This window comes from Anarhichas minor, unplaced genomic scaffold (genome assembly GCF_050575085.1).
Source record: "Anarhichas minor isolate MPS153535 unplaced genomic scaffold, ASM5057508v1 ptg000064l, whole genome shotgun sequence".
NCBI classification, from domain to species: domain Eukaryota; kingdom Metazoa; phylum Chordata; class Actinopteri; order Perciformes; family Anarhichadidae; genus Anarhichas; species Anarhichas minor.
In genome coordinates this window covers 425,001-452,500 of record NW_027466510.1, presented here as the reverse complement: position 1 = coordinate 452,500, position 27,500 = coordinate 425,001, and the positions used below count along the sequence as shown (strand labels likewise).

General features: G+C 42.0%; 5 protein-coding genes across 13 annotated transcripts in view; all 5 read right to left on the bottom strand.

Moving 5' to 3' along the window:
• wdr36 (WD repeat domain 36) overlaps nucleotides 1–5,796 on the bottom strand; it is a 16,699-nt gene extending 10,903 nt beyond the window's left edge. Inside the window, exons 1-5 of the mRNA XM_076078222.1 lie at nucleotides 5,522–5,796; nucleotides 1,185–1,212; nucleotides 980–1,080; nucleotides 780–897; nucleotides 555–687 (exon numbers count right to left, since the gene is read on the bottom strand). Of these exons, the coding sequence (XP_075934337.1) occupies nucleotides 555–687; nucleotides 780–897; nucleotides 980–1,080; nucleotides 1,185–1,212; nucleotides 5,522–5,668 (527 nt within the window). The 5' untranslated portion in view covers nucleotides 5,669–5,796. The remainder of the gene's footprint in view (nucleotides 1–554; nucleotides 688–779; nucleotides 898–979; nucleotides 1,081–1,184; nucleotides 1,213–5,521) is intronic.
• A 435-nt stretch (nucleotides 5,797–6,231) lies between these two features.
• slc25a46 (solute carrier family 25 member 46) lies at nucleotides 6,232–10,617 on the bottom strand. Of its 5 annotated transcripts, none has more exons than XM_076078228.1 (9): nucleotides 10,569–10,617; nucleotides 10,143–10,417; nucleotides 9,441–9,483; nucleotides 9,168–9,225; nucleotides 8,784–8,861; nucleotides 8,349–8,449; nucleotides 7,946–8,002; nucleotides 7,778–7,835; nucleotides 6,232–7,654 (listed from the first exon to the last, which is right to left on the bottom strand). In XM_076078228.1, exons 2-9 carry the CDS (start codon nucleotides 10,387–10,389, stop codon nucleotides 7,058–7,060), a joined length of 1,239 nt encoding a protein of 412 aa, XP_075934343.1. In that variant the 5' UTR covers nucleotides 10,390–10,417; nucleotides 10,569–10,617; the 3' UTR covers nucleotides 6,232–7,057. The 5 variants fall into 5 exon arrangements, with proteins under 5 accessions (XP_075934343.1, XP_075934346.1, XP_075934344.1 ...); XM_076078231.1 differs by having other exon boundaries at nucleotides 9,441–9,478; XM_076078229.1 differs by having other exon boundaries at nucleotides 10,562–10,600.
• A 653-nt stretch (nucleotides 10,618–11,270) lies between these two features.
• On the bottom strand, nucleotides 11,271–21,807 carry slc31a1 (solute carrier family 31 member 1). Of its 4 annotated transcripts, none has more exons than XM_076078235.1 (8): nucleotides 21,500–21,807; nucleotides 21,107–21,389; nucleotides 18,283–18,326; nucleotides 14,460–14,623; nucleotides 14,264–14,336; nucleotides 13,918–14,086; nucleotides 13,700–13,780; nucleotides 11,271–12,924 (listed from the first exon to the last, which is right to left on the bottom strand). In XM_076078235.1, the coding sequence occupies exons 4-8, from the start codon at nucleotides 14,619–14,621 to the stop codon at nucleotides 12,723–12,725; spliced, it is 687 nt and encodes a 228-aa protein (XP_075934350.1). In that variant the 5' UTR covers nucleotides 14,622–14,623; nucleotides 18,283–18,326; nucleotides 21,107–21,389; nucleotides 21,500–21,807; the 3' UTR covers nucleotides 11,271–12,722. The 4 variants fall into 4 exon arrangements, with proteins under 4 accessions (XP_075934350.1, XP_075934349.1, XP_075934348.1 ...); XM_076078234.1 differs by having other exon boundaries at nucleotides 21,107–21,439; nucleotides 21,615–21,807; XM_076078233.1 differs by lacking the exon at nucleotides 21,107–21,389 and having other exon boundaries at nucleotides 21,615–21,802.
• Nucleotides 21,808–22,518: 711 nt separating this feature from the next.
• atp6v1g1 (ATPase H+ transporting V1 subunit G1) lies at nucleotides 22,519–24,995 on the bottom strand. Of its 2 annotated transcripts, XM_076078238.1 has the most exons (4): nucleotides 24,780–24,949; nucleotides 24,174–24,252; nucleotides 23,921–24,021; nucleotides 22,519–23,293 (listed from the first exon to the last, which is right to left on the bottom strand). In XM_076078238.1, the coding sequence occupies exons 2-4, from the start codon at nucleotides 24,187–24,189 to the stop codon at nucleotides 23,120–23,122; spliced, it is 291 nt and encodes a 96-aa protein (XP_075934353.1). In that variant the 5' UTR covers nucleotides 24,190–24,252; nucleotides 24,780–24,949; the 3' UTR covers nucleotides 22,519–23,119. The 2 variants fall into 2 exon arrangements, with proteins under 2 accessions (XP_075934353.1, XP_075934352.1); XM_076078237.1 differs by lacking the exon at nucleotides 24,174–24,252 and having other exon boundaries at nucleotides 24,780–24,995.
• Nucleotides 24,996–25,530: 535 nt separating this feature from the next.
• The window catches only part of prpf4 (pre-mRNA splicing tri-snRNP complex factor PRPF4), a 9,803-nt gene continuing 7,833 nt past the window's right edge, over nucleotides 25,531–27,500 (bottom strand). The window contains exons 10-15 of the mRNA XM_076078227.1: nucleotides 27,269–27,358; nucleotides 27,057–27,179; nucleotides 26,694–26,801; nucleotides 26,237–26,355; nucleotides 25,826–25,932; nucleotides 25,531–25,726 (exon numbers count right to left, since the gene is read on the bottom strand). Of these exons, the coding sequence (XP_075934342.1) occupies nucleotides 25,640–25,726; nucleotides 25,826–25,932; nucleotides 26,237–26,355; nucleotides 26,694–26,801; nucleotides 27,057–27,179; nucleotides 27,269–27,358 (634 nt within the window). The 3' untranslated portion in view covers nucleotides 25,531–25,639. The remainder of the gene's footprint in view (nucleotides 25,727–25,825; nucleotides 25,933–26,236; nucleotides 26,356–26,693; nucleotides 26,802–27,056; nucleotides 27,180–27,268; nucleotides 27,359–27,500) is intronic.

Below are 27,500 nucleotides of genomic sequence, written 5' to 3'. Positions count from 1 at the left end.
AAGCTGCACTGGAAGCAGAGCAACTGAGGAACACAGTAGCTGTGCAATGAGAACATAAGATAATGGGGAAATATTTGTATAAATTATAATACATGTAGTGTATTTAAGAAAAAATATTAAATTATAAATAAAATAGATATAACTTTATGATTCTGTTTAGGCCAGCAGAGAAGGCCTTGAAGGCCCTGACGGCCCACCACTGTCTTGTAGTACTAATTCACATTAAATTCCTGGAGGAGCTGGAGAAAGAGAGGTACTACTGAGAGTACTGATACTAACACTGAGTACTTCTACTACAGTAACACCGTAGTACATACTCTGATAGTACTACTGCAAATACTACTTCTGCTAGTCTTCTACTTTATATGATAATACTACTACTGTATATACTGCTACGAGTCTTGAAAGTACTACCACCACTGTACTACTGTACAGTACAGTTGAGAGTACAACTGTAGTACTATTACCGTTTATTTATATTTTACCCTTCAGGTGTTTCACAATAAAAGCTGAGAGAGCCGTTAGCCCGGATGCTAACATGCTAACACGTTCACCTGGTCTTGATGTTCCAGAGCTGCAGTGCACCCTGGGAGCTTCCCAGCAACACCTTGTTCAGGTAGGTGCTGGGGTGCATCATGGCCGACACGTCGAAGGTGGCGGAGTCGAACTGCAGCTGCAGGTAGACGTCTGAGAGAGAGAGAGAGAGCAAGGCATGATGGGTAACAATAAGGGGCAAAAGAAGGAAACTGGAGAGAACACGTGAAGCCCCGCCCCCTTACCTCCTTCCTGAACATCCCACACGATGACATCACCGCCGCCATCGGCCGAGATCAGCTGATCACCCAGAGGAAGCAGCAGACGCACTTCCTGTTTGTGTCCATGGTAACGCATCACCACCTGTACGGAGAGTGGCTCCAAATACTCATTTTTATTTTCGTTATTGTTTGTTGAATTATGTTTTTAAATAAAGTTTTCTGACCTCCTTGTTGCGGGCGAAGGCGCTGATGAGTCGCCCGGCGGCGGCGAACACCAACATCCTGTCTGCTGCCACACAGCTGATGTCATCAGACAGGCTGTTACCTAGGAAACCACCATGTTACATCACAACACAGCAGCCAATCAGAGAGCAGAGCTCTCAGCAGCATCATAGTGGATTCAGTTTAAATATATTGAAATGTACTCACTGACAGCAACGATCCCCAACCGGTTCACCTGGAAGTAATCAATACATCAACCAATCAATACATCAATTAATCAATCAATACATCAACCAATCAATACATTGATGGACTCGTCAGTCAACATACTTTAACGGTTTAAAATAATATTTATGAACTGAATTCAGAAAATACTGAATTATTCATGTCACTCACACAGAGTTGATGAGGAGAGAGAGAGAGAGACAGACAGGTGAGGAGAGAGAGAGACAGACAGGTGAGGAGAGAGAGAGACAGACAGGTGAGGAGAGAGAGAGAGACAGGCAGGTGAGGAGAGAGAGAGAGACAGGCAGGTGAGGAGAGAGAGAGACAGACAGGTGAGGAGAGAGAGAGACAGACAGATGAGGAGAGAGAGAGACAGACAGGTGAGGATAGAGAGAGACAGACAGGTGAGGAGAGAGAGAGACAGACAGATGAGGAGAGAGAGAGAGACAGGCAGGTGAGGAGAGAGAGAGACAGACAGGTGAGGAGAGAGAGAGAGAGGTGAGGAGAGAGAGAGAGAGGTGAGGAGAGAGAGAGACAGGTGAGGAGAGAGAGATACAGACAGGTGAGGAGAGAGAGAGAGACAGATGAGGAGAGAGAGAGAGACAGGTGAGGAGAGAGAGAGACAGGCAGGTGAGGAGAGAGAGAGACAGACAGGTGAGGAGAGAGAGACAGGCAGGTGAGGAGAGAGAGAGACAGGCAGGTGAGGAGAGAGAGAGAGACAGATGAGGAGAGAGAGAGAGAGAGAGAGAGAGAGGTGAGGAGAGAGACAGACAGGCAGGTGAGGAGAGAGAGAGACAGGCAGGTGAGGAGAGAGAGAGACAGGCAGGTGAGGAGAGAGAGAGAGACAGATGAGGAGAGAGAGAGAGAGAGAGAGGTGAGGAGAGAGACAGACAGGTGAGGAGAGAGACAGACAGGTGAGGAGAGAGAGAGACAGACAGGTGAGGAGAGACAGACAGGTGAGGAGAGAGAGAGACAGACAGGTGAGGAGAGAGAGACAGACAGATGAGGAGAGAGAGAGAGAGAGAGAGAGAGGTGAGGAGAGAGACAGACAGGTGAGGAGAGAGAGAGACAGGCAGGTGAGGAGAGAGAGACAGACAGATGAGGAGAGAGAGAGAGAGAGAGAGAGGTGAGGAGAGAGACAGACAGGTGAGGAGAGAGACAGACAGGTGAGGAGAGAGAGAGACAGACAGGTGAGGAGAGACAGACAGGTGAGGAGAGAGAGAGAGAGACAGATGAGGAGAGAGAGACAGGTGAGGAGAGAGAGAGAGAGACAGATGAGGAGAGAGAGAGACAGACAGGTGAGGATAGAGAGAGACAGACAGGTGAGGAGAGAGAGAGACAGACAGGTGAGGAGAGAGAGAGACAGACAGGTGAGGAGAGAGAGAGACAGACAGGTGAGGAGAGAGAGAGAGACAGGTGAGGAGAGAGAGAGACAGACAGGTGAGGAGAGAGACAGACAGACAGGTGAGGAGAGAGAGAGACAGACAGATGAGGAGAGAGAGAGACAGACAGGTGAGGATAGAGAGAGACAGACAGATGAGGAGAGAGAGAGAGACAGGCAGGTGAGGAGAGAGAGAGACAGACAGGTGAGGAGAGAGAGAGAGACAGACAGGTGAGGAGAGAGAGAGAGAGGTGAGGAGAGAGAGAGACAGGTGAGGAGAGAGAGAGAGACAGGTGAGGAGAGAGAGAGACAGACAGGTGAGGAGAGAGAGAGAGAGAGAGAGGTGAGGAGAGAGACAGACAGGTGAGGAGAGACAGACAGGTGAGGAGAGAGAGAGACAGACAGGTGAGGAGAGACAGACAGGTGAGGAGAGACAGACAGGTGAGGAGAGAGAGAGAGACAGACAGGTGAGGATAGAGAGAGACAGACAGGTGAGGAGAGAGAGAGACAGACAGGTGAGGAGAGAGAGAGACAGACAGGTGAGGAGAGAGAGAGAGACAGGTGAGGAGAGAGAGAGACAGACAGGTGAGGAGAGAGACAGACAGACAGGTGAGGAGAGAGAGAGACAGACAGATGAGGAGAGAGAGAGACAGACAGATGAGGAGAGAGAGAGACAGACAGGTGAGGAGAGAGAGAGACAGACAGGTGAGGAGAGAGAGAGACAGACAGATGAGGAGAGAGAGAGAGACAGACAGGTGAGGAGAGAGAGAGGTGAGGAGAGAGAGAGACAGGTGAGGAGAGAGAGACAGACAGACAGGTGAGGAGAGAGAGAGACAGACAGATGAGGAGAGAGAGAGAGACAGACAGGTGAGGAGAGAGAGAGAGACAGATGAGGAGAGAGAGAGAGAGGTGAGGAGAGAGAGAGACAGGTGAGGAGAGAGATAGACAGGTGAGGAGAGAGAGAGACAGACAGATGAGGAGAGAGAGAGACAGACAGGTGAGGAGAGAGAGAGAGAGGTGAGGAGAGAGAGACAGGTGAGGAGAGAGAGAGACAGGTGAGGAGAGAGAGAGAGAGACAGACAGGTGAGGAGAGAGAGAGAGAGACAGACAGGTGAGGAGAGAGAGAGAGACAGACAGGTGAGGAGAGAGAGAGACAGACAGGTGAGGAGAGAGAGAGACAGGTGAGGAGAGAGACAGACAGGTGAGGAGAGAGACAGACAGGTGAGGAGAGAGAGAGACAGACAGGTGAGGAGAGACAGACAGGTGAGGAGAGACAGACAGGTGAGGAGAGAGAGAGAGAGACAGATGAGGAGAGAGAGAGACAGACAGGTGAGGAGAGAGAGAGACAGACAGGTGAGGAGAGAGAGAGACATACAGGTGAGGAGAGAGAGAGACAGACAGGTGAGGAGAGAGAGAGACAGACAGGTGAGGAGAGAGAGAGACAGACAGGTGAGGAGAGAGAGAGACAGACAGGTGAGGAGAGAGAGAGACAGACAGGTGAGGAGAGAGAGAGACAGACAGGTGAGGAGAGAGAGAGAGACAGGTGAGGAGAGAGAGAGACAGACAGGTGAGGAGAGAGACAGACAGACAGGTGAGGAGAGAGAGAGACAGACAGATGAGGAGAGAGAGAGACAGACAGATGAGGAGAGAGAGAGACAGACAGGTGAGGAGAGAGAGAGACAGACAGGTGAGGAGAGAGAGACAGACAGATGAGGAGAGAGAGAGAGACAGGCAGGTGAGGAGAGAGAGAGAGACCAGACAGGTGAGGAGAGAGAGAGAGAGGTGAGGAGAGAGAGAGACAGACAGGTGAGGAGAGAGAGAGAGACAGGTGAGGAGAGAGAGACAGGTGAGGAGAGAGAGAGAGACAGATGAGGAGAGAGAGAGAGACAGACAGGTGAGGAGAGAGAGAGACAGACAGGTGAGGAGAGAGAGAGAGACAGGTGAGGAGAGAGAGAGACAGACAGACGAGGAGAGAGAGAGACAGACGAGGAGAGAGAGAGACAGACGAGGAGAGAGAGAGACAGACAGATGAGGAGAGAGAGAGAGACAGATGAGGAGAGAGAGAGACAGACAGGTGAGGAGAGAGAGACAGACAGATGAGGAGAGAGAGAGACAGACAGGTGAGGAGAGAGAGAGACAGACAGGTGAGGAGAGAGAGACAGACAGGTGAGGAGAGAGAGAGACAGACAGGTGAGGAGAGAGAGAGACAGACAGGTGAGGAGAGAGAGAGACAGACAGGTGAGGAGAGAGAGAGACAGACAGATGAGGAGAGAGAGAGAGACAGACAGGTGAGGAGAGAGAGAGACAGACAGGTGAGGAGAGAGAGAGAGACAGATGAGGAGAGAGAGAGAGACAGACAGATGAGGAGAGAGAGAGACACAGACAGGTGAGGAGAGAGAGAGACAGACAGGTGAGGAGAGAGAGAGACAGACAGATGAGGAGAGAGAGAGAGAGACAGACAGGTGAGGAGAGAGAGAGACAGACAGGTGAGGAGAGAGAGGGACAGACAGATGAGGAGAGAGAGAGAGACAGATGAGGAGAGAGAGAGAGACAGACAGGTGAGGAGAGAGAGAGACAGACAGGTGAGGAGAGAGAGAGACAGACAGGTGAGGAGAGAGAGAGACAGACAGATGAGGAGAGAGAGAGAGACAGACAGGTGAGGAGAGAGAGAGACAGACAGGTGAGGAGAGAGAGAGACAGACAGGTGAGGAGAGAGAGAGACAGACAGGTGAGGAGAGAGAGAGACAGACAGGTGAGGAGAGAGAGAGACAGACAGATGAGGAGAGAAAGCCGATGTTGACGGTCTGTACGGGAGCCGTCAGAGGACAAACCAACGGAGGACACGTTATAAACACACACACACACACACACACACACACGCACTCAAACAAACACTCACACGCGCAGACTTTAATCGACAGTAAATAAAGTGTCTTACGTTGTACGTGTGGAAACACTGACCGACCGCCGTCACCACGTAGAACTCGCGGTGCTTCTTGTGGTACCGAAGCGCGTGCGGCACGTGGTTGGAATAAAGACCCAGAACCCGGAACCCGGAGAACAAAGAGCTGCCGCCGCTCGGCATGTCCGGTAATAACGGAGGAGTTCACCGAATAAACACAACTAACAAACGGACCAACGAACCGGAGAGACGGAGCTGAACCGAGAGAGACAACACATGGCGGAGCACCGAGCAACTGAGTCCGACTGTAAACAACGAGCGCTCACATGAAGGTTCCGCTCTGAGGACGAAGGTTCCGTTTGAATCAGGAAAACAGAAAATAGAAATAACATAAATATTAAGTTTATTTTAAATTGGTCAATGATAAAAAAATATTTTTAAATATAGATTTTTTAAGGGAACCATTAATAAAAAATAAAAAGGGAAATATAATAAATAAAATAAATACAATACATTAAGTCATTAAAAATAATAATCAATAACACAACTTGTCTGGAATAAGTAAAACATTTATTAACCAAAAAATCATAAAAGATAATTTTCAATTATGTCAAACCAATAAACTACACAGTAACCTTTTGAACATGTATTCCTTTTAAAGCATGTTGTGGTAACGTGTGTATATTCAAATGTATTTGTATAAATTAGCTTTTATTTGTTGATTAAATTGACCAAGAAGCTTCATCTCCACGAGAACCCATTTTGTTTTATTTTAAGTGAAAACACATTTTTAAGTTCAGATTTTATTTTTCTGCGACACAAAGTTTCAACATTTACAACAAAATATGAACAAGTGCAGGCTCAGTGATTTTAAAAAGATAAACACTTTAACTTTATGTTGAAAATCTTCCACTGATTTTCCAAACATTTATTTTGAAAAATCTCTGATTTAACTCAATCTTGATTGGAATATTTATGGATCACATATAATTTAATCTAATGCTACATTTCTTTTAATAGATTTTCCATTTTTACAACTTTATACAAATAAAAAGTGGCTTCACGTTTATTTATTTAAATCAGCTGTTGGTGTTTTACTCTGAAGGTATTCATGTCAGTACTTCTATTATGTTTACTTTCACCACGTTGTCATGAGGTCATGCTGGAACAGGAAGTGACACTGCATTTCCATGGCAACACAACCACCACGACATTTTGTTTGAAGGCAGGAAGTGACATCACGACGTGACAAACGTTCAGAGTCGACATGTGAATCCGAACTTGTGTTGTAGGAAAGTGGATTTATTTTTGTTTTGATGGAGCTACGCTAACGTTTCCAGCCTTTGTGCTAAGCTAGGCTAAACATGGAGGAAATATGATGCGATTGCAGGAGAAACAGCAGAAGTGTGTAAGAACTGAAAGGAGCTGAAGTGTGAGTCGTACGACGTGTGATGACACGTTGTTATAACGTGTGTCATATCGACGTGTTATAACGTGGTTTCAGAATTTTTTCGTTGTCATGGTGACAGAAGTAATTTGAACTTTGGAAGTGAAGCTGCGTCTCCGTGGTAACTAGCTGCCCCCCCCCTCCAGCAGCAGCAGCCTCAGCAGTGTCCTGGCGGCGGCGAGCAGCGCCCCGTGCAGCGCGTACTGCGTCGCCAGCGCTCCGAAGCCGCGGTAGAACCCGGCGGTTCCCTCCTTGCGGCGGATGGCGTGCAGACATTCGGAGAAGCCGTCGTACTGAGAGTTGACGGGCAGGACCAGCGGGCTGCCCACGTTACCCAGGGCGACCAGGCCGTCGGTGGCGTCGATGATGGTGCGCGTTCCCTGCAGGCTGAGGCGGTGCAGCGCCGTCTCCAGAGGAAACAGCAGCACGTCGGCCACCAGAGACCCCGCCCACGCCGCCGCCAGCTCGGGGAAGTAGGCGTCCAGCGGGTTGGACGGGTCGGCGCGCTGCTTCCTTCCTCGCTGGTGGAACCACAGCGCCACCCGCTGGACGGAGGCGGCGATGGCGTAGCGCAGGATGGCGTGCAGCGCGGTGGGAAGCAGCAGAGAGCTGAGAGGAAGCAGACGGTGACTGTGAGGAGCGCCGACGCCCAACAGACGAGTCAAACCTTCACGGACGCAATCCAGCAGCCCAGACGACGAGTCGTCACGGACGATCTCACTCTGAGGAACAACGAGCAAATATGAAATGTGCAGCAGACTCCGACAACAGAAGCAGATTCTGATTCAAATAACAAGACAGCTGATCGGAGCTCCATACTAAACATTTGAATAATCAATAATCACCTGGACGGTCTCTATGAGGCTCGCACAGTAGAAAGGAAGAGCCACCACAGCTGTTAACCTGAGGACGACACACACACACACACACACACACATACACACACACACGTGAAGGAGGTTCTGCACCGACACTCAGTTCATTAAATAAATCAGTAGAAGAAGTAAACTGACCCTTTAAGCAGTAAATGTCCAGCCAGCTGTTTCCAACTCCACCTGTGAGGAAGTTCCCTACGGACAGAAAACACTCAGTAATACTGCAGAGATACTAGAGTAATACTGCAGAGATACTAGAGTAATACTGCAGAGATACTAGAGTAATACTGCAGAGATACTAGAGTAATACTGCAGAGATACTAGAGTAATACTGCAGAGATACTAGAGTAATACTGCAGAGATACTAGAGTAATACTGCAGAGATACTAGAGTAATACTGCAGAGATACTAGAGTAATACTGCAGAGATACTAGAGAAATACTGCAGAGATACTAGAGTAATACTGCAGAGATACTAGAGTAATAGAGTAATAATGCAGAGATACTAGAGTAATACTAGAGTAATGATACTTATTAGTTACCGTGGTAGCGGAGTGAACTCGCTCATGACGCCCTCGGCTCCGAGTGTGATGCCGTGAACGATGAAGGTGCTGCTCATCCCCTTCCACAGAGACTTCACACCCTGAACAACAACAACAACATGTTACTGATCCACCTCATGACATATTTACATTTAGTATTTACAGTTCATATTCTAATGTTGGAAAATACTGATAATTCATTGGCACTGAAAACTATTCATATTTAATAATAATATATAATATGTCAATGTACATTTATCATTGGTTATTTATATGTAAATATAAATACTTTTATAATAAGACATTCTTAGTAAATTTTTATAAAATGTTGTGTTTCATTGAGAGATGTTTTTAATATTTTACATATGTTATGACAAACAATATTTTCGTCTTTTTTTATCATTTATTAGTGTTTCTGTTATGAAGTATTTTCACCTGAGCCTTAGTGATGGAGTACATGACGGCAACGGCGCTGAACGGAGTCAGGTGGTAACATCGGGCGTGGTAGTTCACCTGAGACCAACAGCATTATTATTAATATGAACTAAATATGTTGCAAGAATTACATTTAAATCATAAATACATCATTTTAATTTTGCATTTATGTTTAAAGTTTGTTATATTTTTTTTATTTGACGAAATATAATAATTATAATAAAATCAACATCATTTTAAATATTTTCTATCACAGCTGACTGCAGCTCCAGACAGCGATGGAGTCCAGTGACAACACGAGCTCCTTTAGTGTTACTCATGTCCTCCTGATGAGACTCAGATGTTAGTTATTGATCAGTTATTGATAAGAAGGTGAGCCGATACCTGACACTGTCTGCGGAAGACGATGCACGGATGAGCAAGGACGTTCTCAGTGAACAGACTGCAGACAGAGAGACAGAGAGAGAGACAGACGCATAGAGAGACAGATTTAATTTGAGACATTTATTTATTTTTAATTTGATTAGAGGTTTTTCTGTCTGTCAGGCTCTACAGACACTCGTTTGGGAATGATGTCATGATGATTGACAGCTCTGTCAGAAAGTAAGGCATTTATTATACAACCATTATTATTATTATTAAGAATTAATTTCCAACCTGACGAGTCCGATTCCAAATCCAGCAAATCGATTGAGCTGCTCTGCAAGAAACAACAACACATCAGCATTAATATAATACAAGAATAATAACACTTAGTAGTTCTATAATTATGAGACATAAATATACAAAAGTCAGGTTTATTCTTTAAAGACGGATTACAAAAAAATAAAAAATCATAGAACTCATAAATCAAAAACAATAATAATGATTTTAAAAGACACTTTCATCTTAATCAAAATATCCATGTACTTCACATAACAGGCTAATTAGCCTGCTCCCTGACAATCAACTAGCATGCTGCATTGAGTTCCCATTCTGTCGTTAGCCTGCAAGCTAACCACCATTTAGTGTGAATTAGCCCCTTAACATCGTTCACTTCCTATAGGATTAGCCTGCAAGCTAACTACCCGCTAACATTATGTACTCGCATCTTTAGCCTTCAGTGTTTCTTGTTGACATGTTAGCCTGTTAGTTAGCTTCTTATCGGACAGACCTCACGTTAGCTATGTAGCCGGTAGCCTGTTACCATCACTTTTCATTGTAAATTAGCCTGTTAGTTAGCTTCTTAGCGGACTGACCTCCCGTTAGCTATGTAGCCGTTAGCCTATTACCATCACTTTTCATTGTAAATGAGCCATAATTAGCTAACTTTTCTCATCCTGCTAGCTAACTATTATCAGTTGCTCCACACCTACTCACCGCCAGGAGGTACGCCGGGCTGCGGAGCCTCCCAGCCGGCTGCAGCTCCGGGACCTCCGTGCTCTCCCAGCGGATCGTCACGCTGAGGTGTCCGCTCTCCGTGGTGCAGGTTGCGGCTGCCGGGGATATCCGGCGGCGTGGTGACCCAGTGGTGGTGCTGCAGCTCCGCGGGGCCTCCGGCGCTTCTGACCGGGTAGCTCGCTCCGTACAGCGGGTCATCGAAGCTGTCCGGCCGCCTGAAGGCCATCAGAGGGCCGGTCGGTGCTGGGGACGAACTGCGGGAGGACCGTGAATAAGACCCGGATGTCAGAGCTCATCAAACTGAACACATCCACGTGCCGGTAAAATAACCGGAGAAATGATTTAAATGAGGAATATTCGTCCCTGATTGATTTGACCCGCAGCTAAACAACATCCACCTGTCACCTGGAAGTTCTTCTTCTTCTTTACTTCCGGCAGACTGGCGGAGTTACAGCTCATTACTGCCTCATTCAGTAGAAGAAGAACAGCTCTTACCGGAAGTCCATAATATCATATAAATAATGTAAGATGTACTCAGATATTTTACTTAATTAAAAGTGTTATAATCCAAAATATAAAAATGCTCTGTTACAAGAGAACAGTTCTGCATTCAAAAAGTAATTTTTATTTTAAATTAACAAGTTTTAGCCTCACATATTCTTAAAGTAACAAAAGTAAAAGTATACATAATGCTGAAGCCGATTTCAGTATAATAAATGTTATATAATTTAATTATTGACACAATGTGTCTATTGTGTTCTTAATAAACTGAGATAAATTAAATGCAGTCCTTTTAAATAAGTAATATGTTGAGTTTAAGAGAATATAAAGACAGAATCAGAAGATTCTTTGATTATTTGGTCCGAATGGTTTTAATGTTACATTTCATTCATTTTCTGCTATAAAATGTATTTTCGTGAGGTGATGAAGAGATTTATAATAAAATACTAATAAAAAACAAACAGCACAGCTTTAAATACATCATGAACAAAATGTTAAAACTGAGGTTGTTTTATTACCAACTGTATTATTATTTATTTATTTATTATTATGTATATTTCTTCTGTCTGAGGTTTATTTGCTCCATACAGACGAGACGAATACGAGTTGCTTCATAAAATTTATTATTTTTTCAATATTTCCAGCATTTCTGACTATTCAAACATCTTTCAGACAATTTAATATTGTGATGAACAGTTTCCTTCACAGACGGTTTTAATCACAAAGTCTGGACTTCATTTTCAACAACATGAACAGATTGACACGAGAGACTCGAACAGTCTGAGGACGTCTAACAACACGACACACTGATCAAAGGTATGGGAACGTCTAAAATGCTGCTTAGAATTAAAAGTCCAATAACTGCACTCTGTCCCTGCAACCTGATTGGTCCAGTAAGTAAACTCCGCCCACCCGTCAGTGTGATTCGATAAAATAAAATAAAAACAGAATCACAATAAATCACATCCGTGGAGGTCAGAAAGAAGAAGTTGATCAAAGTCAGGAACCAGTCGTCTTTTAGTTTTGGTCTTTCCTCTCTAATGTTTGTTCCTGGTGACCTTTGACCTCCACTGACGACACATTTCTTCTCAGACCCGAAAAACAACAACAAAAGTAAAGGACGAGGGTTTTCAAGTTGTACTAAAGTGAAACCAGCAGAGCCTCCACGTTAACAGACATGTTGATCAGCACCTAAATATGGAACGCTGGCTTCAGGTCGGGACGTTTGTGAGCCGCGTTAAGGCAACAGGTGTCGAGAAAAGACGTAAAGAAAACACTAAATGGGTTTTTAAAAGGTTTGATTCAAGAAGCAGCTTCAAGTTTCATACTTAAAATCAAAGAATATTTTTTTAAAACAGAGTTCTGATTGGCCGGCTCGCCGACCAATAGGAATTCTCCCAAAAAAGGCGGGTACTTTTTCAATGAAAATGTAATTCTTAAAATATAAATTTATCAATTTGGCTCACTGCTTAGTGGAGAAGATGTTTTTTTATCGAACTGCAACAAAAATAAAAGTTGCTTTTAATAATTTCATATAAAAAAAAAAAAAGAATCTAAATGAAAACTTTTATAAAACATTTATTCACTAATAAATTATATTCTAAATAAATGTTTAAATTCTGTTTTATGATTGATGCTCCTCTAACGAGCGGCTAACAATGCTAACTAACAACACAAGTGTATTATGTAAGCTATGTATGCTAACGTATGCTAACTTTTTGGCTAAGAGCAGCTGGCACTAATCTGCCAGTACTCATGGCAACAAAAACGGATATAAAAGACAGCATGACATGATTTGGCCAATCAGAACCTTCCGAGTTCGAAAAAAAAAAAACTGACAAAAACAAAGCGCTTGTCGGATTTATTAATCGCTAACTACAAACATTAGTGTGCAGGTTAGTGTCTCGTTTTCTGCGCTAACGTTCTGGCGTTTGTAGTTCCAAAGGTTGGCTAGCGTGCTAACATAGATCGAAAGTGTTTGTTAGCGTCTCAGCGATTGTGATAAGCAAAAATCAAACGTCCCGATCGGATCGCTAACTAGTGCGCTAGCTAAGCTAGCTAATGGCAGTGCTCGGTGATGTCGACGACCACCGCCTTCCGCCAGCTGAACAGGAAGTAGCCCATGCCGGCGCCGGCTGCCACGGCGATGCAGAGGTAGGCGTTGTAGGTCATGAAGACGAGCATCAGGAAGTAGCTGACAACCACCTGAACCACGTGCAACAGGGTCTGCAGGAAGTGGGCGGGGCTTATCATCCGCTGCCTGAAAGGACGAGACTAGGGGTTAGCACCGCTGTTAGCATCACTGTTAGCATTAGGTTTTTAGATAATGTTGCTATTAACATGATGCTAGCAGTTTTAGCATTAGCACTTACCGTTCATCATAAAAAACTCCATTACCGATGTATAGCTTTGGCACCATTAGTAATTGCTATTAGTCTGTTAGCATTAGCATGGATTCACTTTAGTTCATGTTAACATTAGCATTATAGCTAACAACAGAAATACAGTACCGTTTTATGTTTAGCTGAAAATAGCTAACTTAGCATTAGTAGCAGTGTTAGCTTTTTTTGTAGGTGTTAGCATTGCTCCAACACTTGATGTAGCTCCACACCAGAGTTAGCTTCAGCATAACATTATGTAGTGTTCGTAGCGTAGCATCATTGCTAATCCACCATGTTAAAACTCAGCAGAGTTAGTGTTAGCATTACTGTCCACATTATCTCTCTATATACGTTTAATATTTTCAGACAGATTTGTGTGACAATTAATGTTAGCATCATTATTAGCTTGAGGGTTAGCATGCTAGCTGCCCGAACACAGATCAGTTCACCAGGCCGCAACACAATTTCAGAAAAACTGTAATGCACCACTGAAGTTCCTGTGAAGTATTGAGATGCTCCAATCAGAACCTGCCGATACTCATTAATTATGCATCATCAATCATCTGTTTTGGTCTCATCAGAGCACCTCAAACAGCAGGTAAAGGACCTGGACCAGGACAGAGACCAGAACCAGAACCTGAACTCTATAGTTACCTGATAGAGAGTCGTGAGAGGCGGGACTTTAGTCCAACAGGAAGCTCCGCCTCCTCCGAACACTGAATGTCAACCACTGAGCTGACAGTGAACACATGACATTTTACATCACTTGACTGTGATTTAAGTTACCGTTACATGTCGCTAACACGTCGCTAACGTGTCACCACTTCCTGTTGTGGAATGTATTGTTGTTAGCATTAGCGTTAGCCACATACCCGACCGTCTTGTGCGTCTCCATCAGCACCGTCCCATCAGACCCCGGCAGTGGCATCGAGTTGTAGCGGACGTTGACCTGACTGCGACGCAGCAGCGTCTCACGGCCCATCTTCAACCCCTCGTACAGCACGGCCAATAGGAAGATGCCGATACACGCCCCGGCCATCTCTGATGTGAAGAGGGGAGGGGTTAGTGTCGACAGAGGGATCGAAAAGGGGGATCGAAAAGGGGGAGAAATAATCTGAAAATGTGAATAAAACTATGACAATATAAATATGAGAAAAAGTAAACAAGTACAGAAATTTAAATATGTAAACAAACATAATATAAATGCTATAAAATTACCTCCAGGTGAGTTGATGAGCAGGCCGGTGAACAGCAGCTCCACATTGTTGTAGCCAAAGTAAAAAGTCATCACCTGGTCAACGACAACCGAGACGTTAGCTTCACGGCTATATGTGGCTATCGCATTAGCATGCTAGCATCGCCTGTAGGATGCTATTATCATATTAGCATGATGTAGCAGTAATGAACGCCTCACCATCCCCCCGTGTCCTCCACTGCTCCTATCACTCTCTCCTCCTCCGTGGTCATGTCCGCCAGTGGTGGGCGGGGCCAAGGTGTTATGATGGTGGTCCATGTTGCTGTGGTCCATGTTGCTGTGGTCCATGGCGCTGTGGTTCATGTGGTTCATGTGGTCCATGGCTGCAAGACACAAGCTCATCTTCATAAACATCTTGCTGCCATGGAGTTGCTCGGCGTCTGTTTTTCTATGATTTCTATGTGAATTCATGGAGTTATCTCTGACGTGCGTCCACAATAAATGTCCAGAAATCAGCTCAGAAATCATAGAAAAAAGACGCTGCAGAAGCCGCCTGAGGAAAGTCTTGTTTTTAAGTTTTCTGCAGCGTCACAGGGATCGAGTGATGGTCGTCTGAACATCTGGGAGTTAATACAGATGGGAGCTGATCACCCATCATTCGGATAAGAATAAAAAGGAGAGGATTTAAAGAGTCATTGAGTCTGTCATTATTGATAAAACCTGCAGAAACCAGCTGGACTCTACAGGAGCTCATTGATGAACCTTTTCTTACCTTAAAGCGACGCCAACTGCACCAGAGAGAGACTCACTGAACACTGTGATCACGACCGAGCAGACGTCATGCTGTAATCCGATTGGCTCTCTGAGGCCCCGAGGCTACAGGAGGCAGAGCGAGCCAATCGGAGCGCTCCGAGTGTTGCGGTCTGACATCGGCCAATTAGATCAGAGCGACATTAACGGGAAGGTCGGCCATCGCCGTCGGCAACACTTAACTTCCTGTTTGTCTGTTTGGACGAGTCGGCGTCACTTCGAGTTAAAAGATAAATTTAACTCTCTGTTTACTTTGTATTCAGCTTTACTAATGTTCATTAAATACAACATGTGAATGTAAACACGCTGTCAACAACAACAACAACAGTCGGGAGGGGAAAAAATAATGTGATTCATTGACTAAAACTAAAAGAATTAAAACAGGTTTTTTTCATTAATCAACTTTTAATCAACTACAACTTGACCAATAAAACCAAACACTTCACTAAATATGATAAAACTAACGAGACATTTAAAAACAATAGCTGACTAAATCAACACTCGGTTCATCTCTGGACCTTTGGGAGGCCGGGAGCCTCATGTTGGGAAACGTTGTGATAAACCAGATAACAACACTGATACCACTGTTCAGTCCTCAGTCAAAGTCTGCAGACATGTGGACGTATTGAAACGGATCCTAAAGGACTCAAAACGTCTAACACTCAGTGAAGATGAACTAATGATGTAACGGACCGTTTACCGTTAACTATCAGAGTATAAATAAAGTTTACCGTTTACCATCAGAGTGTAAATAAAGTTTAACGTTAACTATCAGTGTAAATAAAGTTTACCGTTAACCATCAGAGTGTAAATAAAGTTTAACGTTAACCATCAGAGTGTAAATAAAGTTTACCGTTAACCACCAGAGTGTAAATAAAGTTTACCTTTAACTATCACATTGTAAATAAAGTTTACCGTTAACCATCAGAGTGTAAATAAAGGTGTACTGACTCAGTAGAACATGTGTTTCTAGTCTCTGATCTCTGATCATGTTTCATTGTAAACAACCAATCAGAGGAGAGCTAGTAACGTTATCAGCACCGCTAACGGCTAACCAACAGGAGGAGAGCTAGTAACGTTAGCAGTACCGCTAACGGCTAACCAACAGGAGGAGAGCTAGTAACGATAGCAGCACCGCTAACGGCTAACCAACAGGAGGAGAGCTAGTAACGTTAGCAGCACCGCTAACGGCTAACCAACAGGAGGAGAGCTAGTAACGATAGCAGCACCGCTAACGGCTAACCAACAGGAGGAGAGCTAGTAACGATAGCAGCACCGCTAACGGCTAACCAACAGGAGGAGAGCTAGTAACGTTAGCAGCACCGCTAACGGCTAACCAACAGGAGGAGAGCTAGTAACGATAGCAGCACCGCTAACGGCTAACCAACAGGAGGAGAGCTAGTAACGTTAGCAGCACCGCTAACGGCTAACCAACAGGAGGAGAGCTAGTAACGATAGCAGCACCGCTAACGGCTAACCAACAGGAGGAGAGCTAGTAACGATAGCAGCACCGCTAACGGCTAACCAACAGGAGGAGAGCTAGTAACAATAGCAGCACCGCTAACGGCTAACCAACAGGAGGAGAGCTAGTAACGTTAGCAGCACCGCTAACGGCTAACCAACAGGAGGAGAGCTAGTAACGTTAGCAGCACCGCTAACGGCTAACCAAGAGGAGGTTCACTTCAGTTACACTATGATGCCTTCAGGCTCTGCTCAGTGAACATGAGTACTGGCTGAAGGTACATTATAACGTTATCATGATGTGTTCACATGTCATCTGTAAAATGTAGTTTTGGTGATAAACTTGAATAAATCCAGTAGTTTGAAGGAGATGTTTTCATGTGAATATAAAATAGATATTAGAGATGAATTATGATGTTTAACTTCCCAACACGAGCTCTAAGAACATTATTATATTTCATTAAAATAATTATAAAAATACAATCTTTTATTTCCTGATCATTTGAATTGTGTTTTTATGAAGAAAACACTATTAATTACTAAAACAAAGTGAAAGTATAACATTTAGTATTTTTGATGGTTTACCGACTTCAGAGCATTGAAATGATTTTATAGAATAATCTGGATCCTTGTCGACCAGCTGCTCCAATCAAACATCAAAGAGATCTGGATCTGTTAATATGGTCATCAGTGATCAACGATCAGTATCAGCGGGAAACAAACGTGATCAGAGATCTAAACCTTGTTCCTTTTGTTCTGATCCCTTCTGTGACTCATATGATGTTTCACCTCCATCTGTTACCCACAATCCTTTGCAAAGTTAATGTATGAACAAGAGGGGTCAAAGTTCAACAGTACTTAAGTATGAAAAACACAGTTTGTGTTTTTACTCTACATTCTACACTCTATATCCTATATTCTACATTCTACACTCTATATCCTCTATTCTACACTCCACATTCTATATCCTCTATTCTACACTCTACATTCTATATCCTCTATTCTACACTCTACATTCTATACTCTCTACATCCTCTCAGTGTATTTTTACTGCTCTCTCTTCATCTTTATCCGTTTGTTTTTATATCTGAAGCTGTTTATTATTTTTTGAGACGCACCATGAGCCTGAATCAATGCACAATATAAAACAATAAGCTGAGCCTCGTGTTGACGACGGCTCAGCTCCATCTGGCTCAACACAATGGAACGCAGTCGTTGTTATTGTCAATCAATCAATCAATAAATCAATAAATCGATCTGTGACGAGTCAAAATGTGTCTTTTTGTTTCCACGTTTGAATAAAGTTTAAATTTTAATAAACAGCAACTGTGTTTTGATAAAAGTAGTTTAACACGTCTGGACTTCATGGACCTGATCAATAACTGATCAATAACGATCAATACCTGATCAATATCTGATCAATAACTGATCAATACCTGATCAATAACTGATCAATACCTGATCAATACCTGATCAATAACTGATCAATACCTGATCAATATCTGATCAATAACTGATCAATACCTGATCAATATCTGATCAATATCTGATCAATAACTGATCAATACCTCTGCAGTAAAAGCTTTGATCCTGATTGGTTCAGATGTCTTTCATCATTTACAACTTAATTTAAAACTTTATCGACAACTTTTAAAGCTGTAACGTACCAATTACACTGCATCGAGCTTCGTCTCCCTGCGCTCTGATTGACTGATTTCAGTCACACCTGAGACAAAAGTCTAAAACAGAGACAGGAAGTAGAATCTCTTACCTGGAGAGCAGAGAGCGAGGGGCGATCGAGCACCGAAGAGACGTCTGAAAGAGAGAAAGAGAGGAGACGAGTTTAGCAGCTGATAAAAACCGATAGCTGGGTCGGAGTGGGCCAATCAGGCGCTGGCATGCTTCCCAGACAGCCAATCAGCTCCCACAGTGTTGCTCTAATCAGCTATGAGGAGTCTTTCTCACAGCCAATGAAAACCGCACATGAACCCTCACCTGTTGTCACACCTGTGATGTTCAAAGATCACATGCTGCTCCTGAGTTCAGCTCAACTTCCACACAGTTTGAGAGAGACGTGTCGCAGAGACTTGGACCCTTCACCTCTCACCTGGTTCTACCTGAACCTGAACCTCTCATCAGACCTCTCATCAGACCTCCTCCAGGTTCAAGCCTGTGACGGGTTTTCACCTAAATTCAACTTGTACTTATTTCACCTGCAGAGTCCTCATTCACACAAACCCTCGACCCTGAGACCTGGTCTACAGGGACTAGGTCTCAGTGATCGGCGGAATGAGCTCATGTTCTCATATCAAGACCGCTACAGGTCTTCCGTCGTGTTCTCTCTGAGGCGTGATCGGCCTTCTGGGAAACGATGCGTCTTTGTTTCCTCATGAGTTAAACACACTCCACCATTGTTGTGACATTTTACCTGTTTTATTAGTTCTCATCAGCGTCACTGATCTGGTGTCAGACGTCTGCTCTCTCACACTGACTTCATTGTTGAGGACCGGTTCTCCTCCTCCGTCCTCCTTTAAAGTGATTTAACTCACGAGGAAACAAAGATGGACCCTTTTCCCACAATGCCGTCCGTCACCTGTGACCTGAGCAGGTCACTACAGGTGAGGGTTACTGACCACTGACCCAGACCAGAACAGACCCGGTCCCACTGACCCAGACCAGAACAGACCCGGACCCACTGACCCAGACCAGAAGAGACCCGGTCCCACTGACCCAGACCAGAACAGACCCAGTCCCACTGACCCAGACCAGAACAGACCCGGACCCACTGACCCAGACCAGAACAGACCCAGTCCCACTGACCCAGACCAGAACAGACCCGGTCCCACTGACCCAGACCAGCCTGGTCCCATGGGTCAGATGGAGAGCCTGGGTGCTGATGGTCGTCGTGGATCAGCTGATCAGCAGGAGAGGAATCGAGCGTTACGATCAACATCAGAGCTGCTTCTTAAAGTTATTATGATGACCTCACAGTGTGTTGTTATTATTATTACACTAAACACACAATCTGTGTAATATAAAAATGACTGTCTGTACATATATTTTAGTTATTGTGGATTTTTTACTTATTTCATCTTTTTACTGTTTTATTACATATTTATAATACTTGTTTTGATACATCGTTTTTTTTACTATGTCTCTTGTTTGCACTATATATACATATATACACATATACAATCTATATACATGTACATATATATATACATACACATGTACATGTACATATATATATATACATACACATGTACATGTACATATATATATATACATACACATGTACATATATATATATACATACACATGTATACATACACATATATATACACATGTATACATACACATACACATATATACGTATACATACACATACACATATATACGTATACATACACATACACATATATACATATACATACATATATACATACACATATATATATACATACATATATATATATACATACATATATACATACATACATGTATACACATATATACATACATATATATATATATATATATACATACATGTATACATATATATACATACATATATATACACATATACATACATATATATACACATATATATATATACATGTATACATACACATACACATACATACATATATATATACATACATATATATATACATACATATATATATATATATACATACATATATATATACATACATATATATATATATACATATATATATATATATGTATATATATATATATACATACACATGTATACATACACATATATATACACATGTATACATACACATACACATATATACGTATACATACACATACACATATATACGTATACATACACATACACATATATACATATACATACATATATACATACACATATATATATACATACATATATATATATACATACATATATACATACATACATGTATACACATATATACATACATATATATATATATATATATACATACATGTATACATATATATACATACATATATATACACATATACATACATATATATACACATATATATATATACATGTATACATACACATACACATACATACATATATATATACATACATATATATATACATACATATATATATATATATACATACATATATATATACATACATATATATATATATACATACATATATATATATATACATACATATATATATACATACATATATATATACATACATGTATACACATATATACATACATGTATACACATATATACATACATATATATATATATATATATACACATACATATATACACATATACTCCACTTTGCTGCTGTAATCCTGTAAATGTCCCACTGCGGGACAAACAAAGGATTATCTTATTATTATTATTATTATTATTATTATTATGAGTCCTCACTATAAACTCATCAGTCCAGACTTCCTGTGAATCAAAGAATAGATTTCAGAATATTAATATTAAACAATAAAGCACTAAACGGTTGGTTTTGTGCTGTAAAGTGTTGGAATGTGTTTAAATAAACGTGCCACGTGTCTGAGGACAGAATGTTGTCTTTTATTCAGACTCACTGTGACTCATCTGATCTTATTGTTCTTCTGTCTCACACTGACTTCATTGTTCTCCTCCTCCACCTTTAACAATGTGTGAGGAAACAAAGACACAAACACGGCTCCTGGCAGCTGTCCCGTACATCCCGAGCACTGCTTCCTCCAAATCACTGCTCGTGAACCTCCTTGTGAACCAGATCCGCTCTGAGATCCGCTCTATTCAACACAGAGCGGCGCGTGGAGCCGGTGGACGAGATGCAGGTAGACCGGGTCATAAAGGTGAGAGTTCGTGTGAATGAGGACTCTGCAGGTGAAGTGAGTACAAGCCGAGTTCACAACAACACCCGTCCTGTTCTGAAACAGTCACAGGTTCGAACCCGGCACGAGCCCGTTAGTGACTGTGTGCAGGATTACCTTAAACTGTGACTTCTCTACGAGGTCCGGTCCTGTAGCACACTGGTGCTAGTGAGTAGCAGCAGAGGTCAGAGTCACACACACATCAACACACACCAGAGGATCACGAGCTCACCTGGAGGACTTCCGGTAAATTCTTCCGCTCCGTTTTAGCTCCGGAACACGAGACTAAACAACTAAAAATAAAACAGAAGAAGAAAAGAAAGAAGAAGAAAGTGGTTCGTCTCTTCAACTTCTCCTCTTCACCGTCCGCCGTCTGCTGTTCCGACGTTTCCGTTACCCTGCGTCATGACGTCTTTACGCAGCATACAGGGGCGGGGCTACGAGGAGGCGGGCAAAAACGTTTTGGACCAATCGGAGGGCGATTCCTGAGGTGAGGGGCGGGACTTCGTTAGAGCCACGTAACCGATTGTCACGAGTGACGGCTGTAGTCGTTGTAGTGGCGAGTCCAATGACCAGAACACACGAAGAAGAAACTCTTTATTGATAATATTTAAAACATGACGTCACATTGAACGGAGAGACAAAGATTTAATGTGATCAATATTGAAAAACAAATCATTTGAACACATTTTATTTACACATAAAACACAAACAAGGAGAAAATAAAGAGCTTTGTTCCTGTTTTATATGAAGTTTATATAACATTCAATCATAATAATATATTCAATATTAGTATCACTTAATATTTGTAATCTTTCTATTTTAATTGTATTTATTTATTTACCTTAATATTATTGCTATTGTGTTTTATTTTGAAATGGTGTCAGTATTATTTATTTTAACGTAATAGTTATTCTATTGTTCATGTTTGTATTATGTTGTAATCTTTAATTAGTTAAAGTTCTCTTATCTTTATTCTATAATATATTAGTATTGTTGTTATAGGATTGTAATGATGTGAAGAGTCGACTCACTCAAGGACTTTCCAGGAGCATCTTCCAGGACCTTTGAGGACCTCTGGAACATCTTCAAAGATCCACTCACATTTCAGCCAATCAAAGAGCAGCATCACAAAGTTTCAGCCAATCAACATTCAGTTTATTATTTCTCATCATCACTTCACAAACAACAGGAAGTCATCAGAACAGGAAGTCACATGGTCACACACAGGAAACAACCAAAAAAAAATAGTGGAAATGCATGAGTTTCACAATAAAAGCCTTTTCACTTCCTCCAGCAAAGCCGTGACTCCAGATAAAGAGAATTCAGAGAAAACAACCAATCAGCTCATTAAATCTGATTTCCTTTATGATTTTATTTTGAAAGACCTGATTGGCTGATTTCCTCCCTCAAACTTCACGGAGATACAGTGAAGAAGACTTTTATTTTGTTAGATTCAGGAGAGATATATAAATATTTCGTAAACATCAACACAGTAACAACATTTATTAACGTCTTCGCTTGGAGCAGGGAAACAGGAAGAGACGAACTTCGCACCTTCAAAATAAAACTTTTCCTTTTTTGGGAAAATTTTGGATGAATTAGTTTTTGAGTCACAAAAAAAAATAAAACTTCACATAAACAAAACTGTTTTGGCTGAGATTGAAGCTAATGTTGCTAACGTCCAAGTCTCCTCTGTTTGCCCCGCCCCCTTCGGATATTCGTGGCTCCGCCTCCTCAGCCCGCCACGCGGTAGTTGGCGTGAAACTCGGGCTGAATGTCGCAGACGCGTCGCAGCAACTCGACAAGCACCGCCTCCCGGTTACCGCGATAACTGGTCTGGATGCGAGCCATTCGCTCGACGGTGTCGCGGTCGACCTCGACCGCGCTGTTGCCATGGGAACCGAGGGCCTGGGGGGGAATTAAGAAAATATGAAGAAATGTCAAGAAGCTAAAATAACTAAAATATAGGAACAATGAAAACATTAAAAATAAACATTTTAAATTAAGAGGAAAGAAAATATTATGAAACATCTAAAAAATAAAGAAAATAAAAAATATGAACAAAGACATGAACAATACTTCAGTCCATCAATACTACAGTCCATCAATACTACAGTCCATCAATACTTCAGTCCATCAATACTACAGTCCATCAATACTTCAGTCCATCAATACTTCAGTCCATCAATACTTCAGTCCATCAATACTTCAGTCCATCAATACTTCTACATGTAAATACAGCAGACAAAACATTACAGTACATATTAGAGAAAATACTAGAAGTTCCTAATTTATTAAATGTCTTAGAATAAAAAAATATTATCAAGAGACTTCAGTAAAGAGGATTATATTAAACTTTAAAAAATATTAAGAACTGAGAATACTATAAATACATTTAGAATATGAGGAAGAAATACTGTTACACATTTGTAAATATTTCTAATAAACTGAAGCAGAATGAAGAAGAGAAACAGTAGTATTACTAGTAGTAGTACTCGTATAGTAGTACTAGTACTAGCAGTATTGTGTACGTACAGCAGCCTCTTTGGTCTTGAACTCTTTCTCTCTCTGTAGTCGATACTGTTCGATCTCAGCCTGAGCTTCTTCCTTCGCCTGCTTCAGACGACGGTTCTTACCTGCAGAGACAAGAAGTAATTATACATTCATATAGTTAAATATATTAATTATACAGTCATATATTTAAAGACACTGGTACAGACTGCTGAAGGGGTTTCTATTATTTTGTCCACACGGTTTATATGATTGATCATCTCTGACTCTGTATCACCTGACGTGGTCACCATATCCCATGATGCTCAGCGGCTGACTCATCAACCATCAGCTGGACACATGAACATTATAAATGTCTATATTTTTATGAGCAGAAAAGAACAATAGATACAGATGATAGTAAAACAGCTTTATCATTAACACTAAATACTTTAAAGGTTTTAGAAAATGTTGTCAGGACTCGTTTAGAGGAATAAATCTATTTAATGGAAATATATAAATAAGAAGTCATAAGGATAGATGTGGGTACGTACAGTACTCTAACTGTTCATGTTGCGTTAGTGAAGGTGAGGACGCTCTTTAACTCGGTGCATGTTTAACTCGTTCAGAGTTTCTTTATCACAGTTAAAGGTTTCAGTTTGTTATCGATGTGAAGTGAAGAGCAGCACGAGCTGCGTCAGAAGGAACGACATCTTCACTAAACACGCGAGTTCATGAGAACTGACGGAGCCGATGTAAAGACAGGAAGTGACTGATTCTGACTTTATCTCCACATTTGATTGAATTCATTAAAAATGAGAAATAGAAGCAAATCATCTCTGAACTCTCATATTTCCAGCCGGTTGTCTCTACCGGAGGCTCTTAGGCCGCCTGTCGTACTCACGCTTGCGGGCTTCGGCCACCTTCTCGGCGGCTCTCTTCTCGGCCTGCAGCAGCTGCTGGATGCCCTGAGACTGACTCGCCATGTCGGATCAGAGGAGCGGAGGACGGAGCAACTAGAACCGGGAAAAGTCACCGAAATGAAGGTCGACGGAGGATTTTAGTCTCTTTCCGCTGTTGACCGCAGTCAGCTGATGTCACGTCACGCTGCGGAGCTCACGTGATCTCCTTCTTCTTCTTCTTATATATTTTTTTAATGTTGCTGTTTTAGCGCCACCTGCTGTTTCGGAGTTTAAATCAGATTATATTTTATATATGAATCCTGTTTCTCTGAAGTGGAAGTAGTAATACTACAGTGTAGAAATACTCTGTTACAGTACTCATTATGCAGGAATATTATATATATTATATTATTGTGTTCATCACTTTAATGTTGGAGCTACTGCCCCCCCCACCTCAATAACCTCGAGATTCTTCTTCTTCTTATTGCTATTTACAATGGTAGATTATATAGCCTAATATATATATATATGATATAATATAAAATATTTCTTAAACACTTAACACTTATTTGTTTTTCTATTGTTCATACTGTAGATGTTTATATTTAATTATTCTGTTGTAATCTTTAATGAAACTCTGGCACAAGAAGTTATATTTAATCTCATCTCCTCCTCACCGTTACAAACATGAATATAATTTATAAAACATAATAATCTTTATTTTATTTAAAAAAAAGGGACTTGATTCCAAAATGTAAACTGTCATTTTATTTTAAAAAAAGCAAAAACACTTAAACATTTGTGAAAATATCTTTTTCAGAAAAAGCAGAAAAAAAAAACTCAGCGTGACATCAGCGTGACATCACTCAGACAGCCACAGTTTGAAGGTGCGGTCGTAGGAGCAGGTGGCGATCAGTTTCCCGTCAGGTGACACGTCGACGCCCATCACCTGGGAAACAAAACGTTTGTGACACGTTAGCGACGATGAGGCGTCTCCACCAATCAGCAGCAGCGTCTGAACGGACCAATCGGTGAGCAGCGTACGTACCTTCCCCTCGTGTCCGGCGAGCGTCTTCAGCGGCGTCCAGCCCGGGTGACTCCAGACCTTCGCCATGTTGTCGTAAGCTCCGGTCAACAGGAAGTGACCGTCTGTGGCTGCACACACAAACAAACAAACAAACAAACAAACAGGAAGTGAGGTCAGAGACACAAACAGGAAACAGAGACATCAAAGTTAGATGGGAAAAGAAAAGTGAAAAAACTAAAAGTAAAGAAAACTAAACTGGAAAGAACATTTAAAAAAATGTATGTAGCTTAAAAAAAGGAAATTTAAATGGTGAATAACAGACAAACACTAAAATAAAAATAGTAGAGAAAACATTTAAGATATGAAATAAAACTAAATAAAATACACACAAATATTAATAAAATAGAACAGAAAATTAAATAAAATGTTTACGTTGGAAGCGGACAGAGGACAGCAGGTTCTGGTGGGCGGGGACTGTGTACAGACACTTCCTGTTTCTCAGCTCCCAAACCTTACAGGTGTTGTCACCACTTCCTGTCGCCAGGTGATACCTGAGAGAACACAGAGAAACAAAACTACATTTAAATACTTCAAACATTTAGATTTTTACATCACAAAATTTGTCAAAACAAAACAAATTAATTTTATTAACAACAAAATAAAGTTCAAACATTTACTATCTGAGGACAAAAATATGTCCTCAAATCCCGTTATGGATTAAATCTAAATTCCTTATGAAGCCTTAAAGCTGTTTGTATTTGGCTGTTTTCTGAGTGCTCTCCTCTGATTGGCTGTGTGTTTAGCATGCTCGTTTCTGATTGGCTGTGTGTTTGGCAGGCTCGTCTCTGATTGGCTGTGTGTTTAGCATGCTCGTCTCTGATTGGCTGACCCGTTGGGTGAGAAGTGGACGCTGTAGATCTCCCTCAGGTGTCCCTCCAGGAAAACGATGCAGCGTCCGGTCCGAAGGTCCCACACTCTACCGAAGGCATCCAGGCCTCTGATTGGACGAGAACAGAGAGGGGCGGGGCAACAGTCAGACAGAGAGAGATGATTGGTCCACAGACAGGGGGCGGAGCCACAGAGAGACAGGATTTATATTTCACATTTAATAAAGTCAAAACTAAAGAAAAAGTAAACTATGTATAAAAACTATATGCAGTTACTTAGGATATTAATAAGTGTGGTACTACTACTACTTCTGGTACTACACAGAGTTGAGTATTAGTACAGTGTGTACTAGTGTGTACTTTACCCAGTAGCAGCCAGGGACCCATCAGGGTGGAAGTGGATGTCGTGGACTCCTTTACTGTGACCTTCCTGATGGAGGATTTCCTCCTGAACCTCCAGATCCCACAGACGCCACGAGTTATCATAACTGAAGGCAGACAGACAAATACTATGATACTACGTGTGTGTACTAGTACACAGAAACACAGTGACACTGATGGTGTGACACCTGTTTACCTGGTTGTTCCCAGAAACCTTCCAGAAGGGTGCCATGACACCCGAGACACTCTGTCACTGTGACCCTCGATGTCAGCCACCGGCTCGTCACTACGAGAGACAGACAGGATGTGAATGACCATATAAAGAGCAGGGGCAGGGGAAAAAATCGATACAGCATAGTATCGCGATATTTTGCGTGGCGATATTGTATCGATACACGGATATCATAGTATCGATTTTTTTTTATAAA